The 12940-nt window shown below is 36.2% G+C and overlaps 2 protein-coding genes across 2 annotated transcripts in view; one reads left to right on the forward strand and one right to left on the reverse strand.

Moving 5' to 3' along the window:
* PTPRQ (protein tyrosine phosphatase receptor type Q) overlaps window positions 1-12940 on the forward strand; it is a 196617-nt gene that overhangs the window by 138517 nt on the left and 45160 nt on the right. The window contains exons 31-34 of the mRNA XM_060025305.1: window positions 147-305; window positions 875-1097; window positions 3116-3189; window positions 12402-12501. Of these exons, the coding sequence (XP_059881288.1) occupies window positions 147-305; window positions 875-1097; window positions 3116-3189; window positions 12402-12501 (556 nt within the window). The remainder of the gene's footprint in view (window positions 1-146; window positions 306-874; window positions 1098-3115; window positions 3190-12401; window positions 12502-12940) is intronic.
* The window catches only part of LIN7A (lin-7 homolog A, crumbs cell polarity complex component), a 399161-nt gene continuing 390634 nt past the window's right edge, over window positions 4414-12940 (reverse strand). The window contains exon 6 of the mRNA XM_060025314.1: window positions 4414-5412. The gene's annotated coding sequence lies outside the window, so the exon portion shown is untranslated. The remainder of the gene's footprint in view (window positions 5413-12940) is intronic.

A 12940-nucleotide genomic window follows, 5' to 3' on the forward strand; every position in this document is an offset into this window, starting at 1 on the left:
TGTATCCAAACAGAAATCTGTTTCATTTGTTATTTATATTTGTCATCACTTTATCTGTAAATTACTGCATGAAAGGAGAATTCAAAATGATTTTCTCTGCAGAAACAAAAAATGAATTGGTAGTGATATTTCTTCTTTGTTTATAGCTCCAGCGCGACCAAAAACCAAACCAACCCCTATTTATGATGCCACGGGAAAACTTCTTGTGACTTCAACAACAATTACAATCAGAATGCCAATATGTTACTATAATGATGACCATGGACCAATCAAAAATGTACAGGTGCTTGTAGCAGAAGCAGGAGGTATCATCACATGCCAGCTTATCTTGTCAAATTGCAGTGTGTGAACTGCTGAATGCTAAAGACATTTCAACTCAAAATTAGTAATATGAGGTTGACTCCTGATTATTATACATCTCTTGAGTTTAATAGATTGTCAATATTATTATTAATTTATTATCATTAATATTACTGATCATTAATATATGCCTAAAATATTTTACCAGAATTTAAAAAGGCATGGTTAAAATATGTGATTCATTTATTCCATATGCTGGTAGGATTGTGTTGAGTTTGGCAGGATGGAGTCTTGATAGCTTCTTTGGAGGTGTGAAAGAGAGTTAGTTACCCTTGACTGAGGAATGTTTTTTCTCCGAGAAGTCATTCTCCACAATGCCTATGGATTCATGTGTGATGGGAATGGATAGGGTTCCCTAATTATCCAGGTAGATCAGCTGAATCATCCCTGGTGGTTCATAGAGTGACAGATGTTGCATCCAGGTTTTCCTCATGCAATTATAGAAACACCCTTTATAAATGTGAAAATACATTTGGATATTACTTGTAATCATTATTCTTTTTTCTGAAAATAGCTCAGCATGATGGAAATGTAACAAAGTGGTATGATGCATATTTTAATAAGCCAAGGCCATATTTTACAAATGAAGGCTTTCCTAATCCCCCATGTACAGAGGAAAAGACAAAGTTTAGTGGCAATGAAGAAATTTACATCATAGGTGCTGATAACGCATGTATGATTCCTGGCAATGAAGACAAAATCTGCAATGGACCTCTGAAACCAAAAAAGCAATACTTGTAAGTATAGTTTACGCTTACTGTGCATCATGTTAGCAAGTTAGCTGACAACTTTCATCATCCATCTACCTCTCCTGTCATCTTTCCAGTAAGTGCTGGGCATCCATAATGTATTGTGACCTAATGCATGATAAAGATCAACAAGGCATTGTCCTTATATCCCGTAAACATACGGTTGTAGGGAAAGTAGGCAAGCTTAAAAGTAATTATGGTTTGACGTGTTAAGTGACTAAGGGCAATATGAAAAATGTGCAAATTGGAGAACACAGGTAGAATTTAATTCTTTCTGTAAAGGGCAGTGTGACGAATGTGTACTATTTTGTGTTTTTCACTCATTTCTCTGCCGTGCATGCTAATGTCAGGTTTTTAGAAACATGATCCTCTTCTTTCAGTTAATTATGGCTTCAGTTTACCTCAGTCATAGCAATCATTTTCAGCTTTTCATACTATCAAACAACTGAATGAGGAATTGAAATCTTTACAATTCACTTTAATATTTGGTATTGTATAGATTATAATAATCTAATATAAAAACCAATGCTGATATGTTAGCTTTATTAAATGCTTTGCTAAATTGGTTATTTTTCTCCTACTAAATTGACTGTTATTTTGTGTCATGACTATAGTTTTTTAATTATTTAAATTATTTAATTTTCAAAATACAATTTTTACTACTAAATTTGAAAAATACAGCTAGTTTCATTTTTGCCTGCTAAAGCACTGTTAAGTTCTTCATAAACATCCTAGGACAAGTTAACATTAGAAAAGTTAGAGAAGTTAGGCATTTGAAAAAAGAATGCTCTATTATCTGTTATTAAGTACAATTACTTGGGTTACTAAGTTATGGCCTGAAATTAATCATCATACGATAACAGTTACAGAAATGATATACCACAAAGTTTAATATTTATCCAAGAATTGTTGATTTTACATTTTTTCCAAAACATTTCATATAATCCATAAAATCGTAAGAATTTGAGAAGAGTAGGGATTAAATTATGAAGTACAATTTATTAATCTAGATTGGTTTTATATTTTAAAATTCTTGTAGGTTCATAGTTTTGTTTTTTTAAAGATTTCCTTTTTTAAATAAATTTATTTTTGGCTGCGTTGGGTCTTCGTTACTGCCCGCGGGCTTTCTCTAGTTGTGGCGAGCGGGGGCTACTCTTCGTTGCGGTGCACAGGCTTCTCACCATGGTGGCTTCTCTTGTTGCAGAGCATGGACTCTAGGAGCACGGACTTCAGTAGTTGTGGCATGCAGCCTCAGTAGTTGTGGCTCGTGAGCTCTAGAGCACAGGCTCAGTAGCTGTGGTGCACGGGTTTAGTTGGTCCAAGGCCTGTGGGATCTTCCTGGACTGGGGCTTGAACCCATGTCCCCTACATTGGCAGGCAGATTCTTAACCACTGTGTCACCAGGGAAGTCCCATAGTTTTAAAATAAGGTAAATTTCGGTTGTCTCTGTGGTGACAGAATCAATCGGTGATTTTTAAGATTGACTTTCTTCTGCATCCATCTTGTATTTCATATGTCATGAAAGCACAGAAAGTGAAAAGTGCACACTCGGAATTAAGAAGCACTGTTCTTCATTTGTTTGTATTTGAACAGGATGAGTTTTATATGACTATTCTAAACCTGGCTTATTGGCATTTTCCAAGGTGGCTGAGGTATAAGTTATTATGCTTTATATTTATAAAGTGTGCTTGTGCAGACATTCAGTGGTTTCATCCAAATAAATCCATGAAGGAGGTGATCTACTTCATTTGATTAACCTGCTGACTCTTCATGAGTCTGGTCAAATTTTTGGTCACTCTCTCATGAAGTTCAAGAGGTCCATGTACAAGATAATTTCAAGTAAAGATATTATTTATTTGTCCTGATGGTGACTGATTTCCAAGTTTACGCTTTGTAAGTTAACTTTCTCTTTAACAAAACTGTCTTTTTCACAGCCATTTGTTAAATTATTCATAGAAAAAAAAAGTCATATGGTATGTAAATTGTTGTTGTTTTTTATTTCATAGGTTTAAATTTAGAGCCACAAATGTCATGGGACAATTTACTGACTCTGATTACTCTGATCCTGTTAAGACTTTAGGTAAGACATATTTTGTAGTTAATTTCATTTATAATCTCAACACGCTAATCACAGCTGTAACATTCATTAGTAAATGTATTAAGCCATGACGAATGTTCTCAAGGATAAAATCATTTCAAGGTTAATTATCCTAAGGAAAAAATAGTATTTATAATACTCTTTTAAGTGATGGACGTTCCATCTATTCAAATCTGGACATAGACTTCAATATGGTATTTGGTCTAGGCTGATGTGTGGAATATTACACTAAGCAAATATTTATTTGGCTGTTTAATATGTAATCTTATATGTAGAACATTTTTACTTCATAAAAAAAGAAAAAGGATGATGGAAACTTTCCTGAAATAATCCTAAAAGATAGAAGCCTACCTGTCTTTTTAAATTTTATTTTCTTTCTGATCAACTCTGAGTTTTTCAATTATATACACCCAGTCAGGCCTGAATAAAACATCAATACAATTAGTCAGATGCAAGTATATTTCTTCTTCTTCTTCCTTTTCTCCCCCTTCCTCACCCCCTCCTGCTCTCCCTACTATGGCTACTACTTCTTCTCTTCCCCCTCCTCCCCTCGTCCTTCTTCACCACCAACCTATCTAACATTAAATATTCTGGGCCAGACATACTCTGAGGCTCTTTGTATGTATTCACTGATGGGCTCTTCACAGCTGTCCTTTAATTTAGGTCAGTGGTTCTCAACCAGTGATTTTACTCTCCAGGGGACATTAGGCAATGTCTGGAGCCATTTTTGGTTGGGTTGTCACAATTGTGCAGGCTGAGCTAGTGGCATCTAGTGAGCGGGGAGGCCAGGGATGCTGCTACCTATCCTACAGTGCATAGGACAGCCCCTCCAGCAAAGCGTTATCTAACCCACAGTCAATAGTGCTGAGGTTCAGAAACCCTGTTAGGTGTCAGTGTTAGTTCCACTTTACAGACGAGGAAACCGTGGCCCAGATTAAGTAATTACGTGGCTCTGCCGGCACAAATTTTACAACCATTATGATAAAAATGCAGGATTTAGACCTGGATTCAAATCTTGGCTCTACCACTTGAGAAAATAATTTCTACAAACCTCAGTTTCCTTGTTTGGAAAATGGTGATATTACCTGCCTTGAAAGATCTGTGTAAAATAATATAGGTAAAGATATTAATATTTTATAGTTATAAAGTGTTCAATGCTTAATAGCTTCTTTTTGGATGAGTTATAAGGGAAGATTTTAAAAATATATTTCCTTAGGAGAAATTGTTTCCCTAGGACTTCTCTGAGTAAATCACAGCTTTCTGTTTCCTCTGTGTCAGGCTCTGAGAGTGTGGAACTTTGTGTGTTGTTCTGATCCACAGTATATCATGAATGCAATAGATTTCAGTGATAATTATGGCTGGAAGAAGACGGAAAATGTTCCACCCTTTTCAGTTAGAAAGTCTCATCTGGTTGTGGAACATTAATTGTATAAACCAGTTTCTGCAGCCTCCACTTAGTTAAGGAAACTTTGGACCTTGAAGAAATGAAGGGGCACACGGTTTGCTACATTAATGTTTATAGGGGAATAACATAGATTTCGTTGGCTGTGCTGTCTGCTTAAATTCCATAAAATCACTGGTTTGACTAATTTTACGTAATCATTTTTAAATCAGCTGACTAGACTTGTGGTTTTGGAGTTGTGTCAAGCGTTTCTGCATTTGATAGGTGAGTTTATCACACCCTGACACCACCACAGTACATGTTTTGATGGCATCAACTTAACTTCCTTTAGGTTACAGCATTCAGAAACTACGTATTATCAAAGCTAAATGGTGACCCGGTATATTTACCGATGGAAGATAAGAAACATAGTACAAGTGGATTAGCTCATATGTCTTAGAGAGATGATATTTTGAGGATGCGGTGCTAAAAAGAGATCACTTTGTTGTGTTGTTTGCTGTTCATCTCATAGCTTGCTGGTTTTATGTAGATTATGGATATGAGGACAACATATTCAGCCAATTATCTGAAAGGTAAAGTTGAGACATCTAGGTTAATAGGAACGAAAGAGGAGGGAAACCAAGCATCAGGAACCATGGTGTACAGGGACGTGATTCCCAGATTCTGCTAAATGGCTTCCCTTTGGCCAAGGATGGGCCTCGTCCATCACTTTGGCCACAGGTAGTCTCAAGATGTCCCTCAGCGACGGTCTTCTCTTTCTTTCTTTGTCTCTCAGCCAAGGCAGTGGAATACAATAAGTAATTCTAGAAGATAGAAGAAATACATCATCAGTTCTCTGATTCCCCTTTTGGAATCATCACCACCACCCAAGTCATCCAGGTGCTAATGTTTGTGTGCCCTGGTACCAGCAGGAGTGTAAGGGGATGTAAGATGTATAATGAACGGCAGAGCACCAGATCCTGTCAAGGTCAGAACAGGAGGGACTAGGGAAACACAGGCTGGGCACAGTCAGTGAAATGCCATTGGGTTGGTAAGGGGTTGTGACAAGGAAGAGTCCCACGTATCTACAATCAATTTTTCAGGGTTCATATGCTATTTGGAGACCAGTGACACCAGGATAGCCTTTCAGGCTCCTCCTTAGGGTGGCCTCCCATGGGCTCTCTCCTGATAGATAGCAGCTTTATAATAGGAGTTTGCTCTCTAATCCTTATTCCAATTGACCACATAAAATTCTGCTATCTAGATAGTTATTTGTAGCTAGGAAAATAGTGCCGGGCAGGAGTGGAGGAAATTAAAAGGAGTGCAACCCTCAGTTGTGGTGAAATGAAATGTTCAGATTTGGAATATGGTGTGTACCACAGGAGCAGAATTCCTTGATGTCCATCAAAGTAGCCCAGTCATTTTGCTGGTTAATGGATGTAACACCATCGATTTCTGGCCTCATATTAATTTTCTACCTGGCTATTGGATATTGTGGTTCTGTGTATATCAGATTCACTCTTGAGTCAGGAACCAAAGAACACCCTCCAGAAGAGGTGCTGGTCTATAATTGGCATTAATAAAAGGCCATGGAGTCATAGAGTTTTTGGGAAAAGAACATTGCCGAGGAGGATATAGTAGAAGGACCCAAAAAGGAAATAAAGTTGACTGTTTCTACAGTGGGCGGTGGTCAATGGCAAGAATGGTTTCATGGCTATAAGAATGGAGGCAAGCAAACAGTAAAATGCATTGGTGTCATTGTAAGCATACAAAGGATGATTGAGTCCTTTTTTTCTCTCAAACATGTCATGTATTGGGATATAGGACAGCATTTGCAACAGGCTAGTGGCTCCCAGCATTTCTAACAGGTCTGCCCAACACTTAGGTGTGCATCTCACACTTCAGTGAAAAAAGTCTAGGTCCCATCTAGGTCATCAAACCACCAATGGATGTACTGGTATTTTGCACACCACAGGCAAGGAGCTTCAAGTTGAGTCGCCTATCAATACAATCTTAAGGATTTAAGTGCCTTTGCAAAGCTGTGTTTCTAAGTTAGTATAGGACATACATTTACAAGACAGACCATTTTGATAGTGGTTGTGCCTGTCAGAGATATTATTTGGATGTTAAAATTAGGGGCAAAGAATCACTGATGAACTAAAAGGCTTAAGTTTTGGGAAAAAGGCTAACAGCAGTACAAGTAAGAAGGGGCCAGACAGGGCTTTGCTGAGTAAGGATTGATAACCTGGAAGAGGTTTGCACGTTGGGAAATCTTTGTAGCCTGTAGGAATAATGGGAAATGAGATGTGCCATCATTTTGACCCTAAAGAAATACTTACAACTTACTTGATTTTGTTTTCACTCAGGATTGAGCATTAGGATTTTTATTAAGAAAATTCCCAAGAATCCTTCTTAAATTTTTTTTTAAGAAACCCCCTTAGGCACATCAGTTTATGGAAACTGCTTGTAGGCAATGTTTTGATTGCAAGGTTTAATTATAGAGGATTCCTGTGATTTGAAAACCAGACACTGCTTTCTGCACCTCACAGGGCTTCATTAAAACTGAACAAGTTGAAACCTTAAACCTCATGGCAAAGGCGCTCTGTGATTGTTTTCTTTTGTCATAATACTTCTCATTTAATTACTGTGCTAACAATGAAAAGTTCCAATATGCTCACTTGGGAACAGAGATAGGGAGTCAGTCACTATATATTTTTTGCAGCAAAAGGATCACTTGCCCCCGGGACACCAGAGGAGCAGGGGAAGGTTTTATGATGTTAATGAGGCAGTGGCAATGTGATGGTGAACCTCGTAAACTCTGTAGTCAGACAAGCATATTTCAGGCAGTTTTGGCATATATGGAATTTATGTGACCTTGGGTTAGTTACTTAACAAATTAACTTCTGCAATCTTATTTCCAAAATGAGAATAATAATACCTACTTCATAAGCTAACTGGGAGATTAAATCAGATGAATGGACAGATTCATGACTATGAAATGTTATTAATAAAGATATGAAACATTATTTATGTGACAAGCCCTTTATGATTTTTTTTGTATATAACCTCATGTATTTTTCACTACAACCCTATAACACGATTTCCTGTTTATAGGTATCCCCAATTTACTGGTAAGAAATCTGAAGCTGGGTCTTTAAGCATCTTGCCCAAGGTTACAGAGCTAGGAAGTGGCAGCACCAGCTTTTAGACCCAGGCAACCTGACTTCAGGCAGTGCTGTGCTTATAACCACTGTACTGCGTTGCCTGGAAATCACTAAGTGCCCAAGTAGCTTTTGATTTCATTACTATTTCTGATTTTTCTGTTCCCACAGACTTCCTATCTTTGCTGTACCATTTTCTCTTCTCAACATTTTAAATTATTTCTAGCTGTTCTCTTTGCACCTGCTCATCTTAGCTTTCTGAGGCTAACATTCATACATAAGTATACTGTTTTTACACATAAAGATGCAATAATTCCTTTTTGTTTGTTTTAACAATGACTAAGTATGACTTTGCAACCTGGCCACTGTTTATTATCTACTTCTAATATTTTGCCAATATGATGTATTAAAAAACATTTATTTAGGGTATTTTAATTTACATTTCTTGAATTATGAAATTGAGAACTTTAGTAAGTTCTTTGTGCAGTATTTGAATATTCTGGATGGCTAATACTGGGCTAAAAGAGAAGAACTTTTTATACTTAAGTTCTGTTATAAGAAGTTGTTTTCTTTTAAGATTAATAATAATATTAAGAAGATGATCTTTCATGCAGTAAGTACCTATATCAAGAGCCGGGCATTATCCTAGGAGCTTTATAACTCATTTAGTTCAAGCTTCTTAGAGATATAAAGCTGCATTAAAAAGTCAGATCCATAGAGGAGTTTAAATAATGATAATCAAAAGATAATACTATGAAAAATTAGGTAGTGCTTTATAATTATGATTTGCTTAATTACTACAGTAGTACATTCTGTTATGCACATAAAACAATTTAATTTGACCTTTCAATAGATTTTAAGTCTAATCAGGAAATGTACACGTTACAAAAAGAATCATGTTTATATTTTTAAGTGAAAGAGTTTTGTTTTCTGTGAAAGGATTTAGAGAAATGACTTCATTCTGTACTGGTAATGCTCTGTGGGTACATGCATAGCAGTGAATCAAAATTTGTGCTGGACAGTCATAGTACATTTTGTCCTTTCCTAGTAGTACATTTGTAATACATGTGCCCAAAGGATTACCTATTGTTTATTAATACATCATATGTCATTTCCTCACTTCACTTGGCTAGTGCTTTGAAATGGTAATCTAATCTGAAAATTTTTTGTGGTCTATGAAATCATTTTTTCCCCACTAGGTTCCAAGGTCCAGTGACTCAATACTACTTGATAAAGATGATTCTATTCATCTTCATGTTTCCTTTCCCAAGCATATCCAGTTAGGAGTCAGCATGTGAAAATTCATGAAACAAACCATTTATATTTTAATGTATGAAAAAGGTGTATCTAAAATACTTTATGAGCTACATGCCCCTTTAGAGTCTTCTAAATTTAGCTGGCGATTCTAGATGACCATGAAACTCTGATAACTGTTCAGGATTCAGTGTTCATTCAAATCCACCATGCAGAATAGCCACAGAAACTCTTTCATAGTATTAACATTTCATAAGCACCAATCCAGGGAAGAAAAGACATTAACCCCTGCGTATTTTACAGATAGTTAACCTGTTTTGTCACTTGACTTTAATACTTTCTACAGTAAAATTATACATTATATAACTTAAAATTGGTTATAATTATAATTACTAGTTGTATCAAAATAATTAATAACATATATTCTTATTTGGTTTAATGCCTAATCTTCAACCTGAAAATTTTTAATTTCTAATATACTTCAAAATCGATATTTTTATATATCAGTAAATTTAGAAACTATTTATTGAGCATTTGCTATGTGCCTGATACTGTTCTCAGGACTTGGAATACAGTTTTGAACAACAAAGAGTCCTGTCCTCAGGGATCTTACATTCTGGACAGGTAATAAACAATAAGATAATAAATAAATGAATTATAAGATGTTACAAAGGGCTATGGAGAAAAGAAAAAGTAGAACAGAGTGTAGAGGAGGTAGAAGGGGGAAGGCAGGAAGTGAAGGAGTTGCAGCTTTCAATCTTAAATATGGTAATGTCTTAGTCTGCTTGGGCTGCCATAACAAATACTATAGACTGAGTGGCTTAAACAACAGAAGTTTATTTTCTCACAGTTCTGGAGGCAAGAAATCAAAGGTAAGCTTCCAGCCACTTCAGTATGTGGTAAGGGCTTTCTTCCTGGCTTGCAGAATGCCTCCTTCTCGCTATGTCCTTATTTGGCCTTTCCTCAGCATGTGCACTCGGAGGGAGAGAACTAGCTTTCTGGTGTCTCTTCTTAAAAGGACACTAATTCTATCAGATTAGAGCCCAACCCTTGTGACCTCATATAGCATTAATTACTTCCTTACTCAAATACTGTCACACTGTATTTGTGTTAGGGCTTCAACATATGAATTTTGGAGGGACACATACATTCAGTCCGTAAGAGGTGGTCAGTGTAGGCTTCACTGACTAGGTGATATTTGAGCAAATTCCTTATGGTAATGAAATGGCTACCCAGGCAGATCTATAAGAGAAATACATTTCTATGCACAGGAAGAAGCTGGCCAAAAGCCCTGTATCAAGAGTTACCTGGTGTGTCCCAAGAACAATAGGGAGGCCAGTCTGGCTCCAGAGTTGTAAGCAAGGTGGAGATTGGAAGGGAAGTCAAACAGATAACAGGGAACCAGAGGCCATTAACCTATGGCCATAGGCCATTGGAAGGACTTTGGATTTTGCCTGTGAGAGATAAGGAGGATTTTAAGTAGACAGGTAATGTTTTAAAATCATTACTCTTGCTACTATGTTGCGAATAGATGGAAAGAGGACAGGGTGGATACAGGAAGACTTGTTAGGTGTCCATACGACAATTCATGCAAAACAGGACGGTCGCCTTGATCAGGATGCTTGCAGCAGAGGTAGTGAGAAGTGAGTAGAGCGTACACGAAAGTTTTGTATAATGAACCCCCAAATACCTATTAATTTAATAACTTTTAATGGTTTGCCACATGTTTTAATTACACATTTTTCATTTTGTTTCTGAAGTATTTTAAAGTAAATCACAGAAAGCATTATATATTCCACTCCAAAACAGTTTAGCATATTTCTCTAATAAGTATGTTATATTGTTGCAGTTCAACAAAATTAATGATAAATCCTTGATATTATGTAAAACTATATATATATATATATAGTTTCAAAGCATCCTCTGATTTTTTTCTTTGTAGTTTAAAACAGGATCAAGAGGTTCCATATTTTGAATTTGTCTGATTGCTTTTTATTGGTGTCATTAACTCCTTTTCCTACTTTCTTATAAATTAGAGATAAGATCTAAAGGTTTGAATATTCACAATGAACATTTTTGGCAGGGCTACTTTACAGGTGTTGCTGCGTAGATCAAAATACCTCACATCAGGAGGTGTATAATACCTGGTTGTCACATTTTCAGTGATGTTAAAATTGATCAGTAAGTTTAGTGGTAATGACAGAAGGACCTTTCACTGGAAAGTTGTTTTTTCCCTTGTTATAACCAGCAAATAATCTGTGAGATGATAGTTTGACATTCCCTAAATATCCAAATGCCTTTCAACCTTCCTCCTAGTCATTTAGAGATACACTTATGATTGTTACCTGAGTCAATTATTTCATTAGGAATGCAAAATTAATTTCTAATTTTATTATTTCTTCCACATTTATTAAACAGAATTCTCCTCTAATAAGGAGCTTTATCTCCTTAACTGGGGCTATTTTTTAATTCATAAAAAACAGTTCATATGAGAAAGCCACGGGAAAAAAATGCTTAATTTTATCTCTTTAATTACAAATTTTTAGAGTGAAAAAAAGAGTTGTTTAGCTAAAACCAGAGGTTACAAATTAGTACCTTTTTGGTTTTAATTTTCATTTCTCTTTCATTGAATAATATTAGAACTCATGGATTTTTATATTGAATCTATTTCAATCAATTTCAGTTTTTATTCATTATAAAGTTTAAATTGTTCCATCTTTGGCCACCTCTTCAAGATGATCTTTTGTTCTTTCCATACCATTAGGCTTTGATCATTTCTTAGCTTTCTTGCCCCATTAGATATCCCAAATTCCTTTTGTTCCCTAATCACACTTTGGAATTACTATCTCTCCAAGTTTCCCTAGTTTCTTTTAGTGAAAAACATAGAGCCAACAGGATTTCCTCAGAGATTTTGGATGTGTTCTATGAAAGAGAAAGTCAAGTATGACTCCAAGATTTTTGGCTTGAGCAACTAGAACAATGGAGTTGCCATCGACTAAGATGTAGAAAGATGCAGTTGAAAGGAGGGAAGAATAGGAGTTCAGCTTTGGAAATTTTGATTTTTAAAATTTAATTACACTTCTAAATAAAGATATATAGTAGGCAATTGGATATACAGGTCGGGAGTTCCTTAGATTACAGTTAAGTAGTCATCATCATATAGATGAAAATTAAAACCATGAGGCTGCACAGGTTCACCAAAGATGTGAGTTTAGATAGAAAAAAAGAAGAGCACCAAGGATTGAGCTCCAAAGTTAGAAGATCTAGGAGAAGAGAAACACATCTGTACACTTCATTAGCATTATTGAGAAATATGCCAAATTTTTTCCTGTATTTTGAGACCCAATGTAGTATTACATATAATAATAATTAATGATTTTATATGTCTTCCTCTTCAGGTGAAGGGCTTTCAGAAAGATCTGTAGAGATTATACTTTCAGTCACTTTGTGTATCCTTTCAATTATTCTTCTTGGAACAGCTGTTTTTGCATTTGCAAGGTAAGACTTATTTGTACTTATTCCTAAGATGCTTTATGGACATCATTCAGTCATGGTCCAATCAGGAGACAGAAGCCACAATGGTTACTTTAATGAGAAACATTTAATAATATGTTAACTAGTAAAAATAGTTAACAACTGAAGGGGGTAAGAGAAAACACTAAGGGATCCAGAAGTAGCAAGTGCAACAAAGCTACTCTCTCTAGGCTAAGGAAGAGTGGACAATAGAGGAACAAAGAACTAGAAGAAATCTCACTCCCAAGTTTGACATGGAATGGCTACCACAGACACACGCAACCCTATCACCTAGCTTTGTGCAAAGAAATATGACAGAGGAAGGGCTGGAGCTGATCTGTAGAAGCTACCCATCGTTACTGGAGAGTTGGCAGGCTGGAATCAGACAGTGGAAGCAGCCCACTCTTGCCTGATCGCGTGGGTG

This window comes from Delphinus delphis, chromosome 11 (genome assembly GCF_949987515.2).
Source record: "Delphinus delphis chromosome 11, mDelDel1.2, whole genome shotgun sequence".
Lineage (NCBI taxonomy): Eukaryota > Metazoa > Chordata > Mammalia > Artiodactyla > Delphinidae > Delphinus > Delphinus delphis.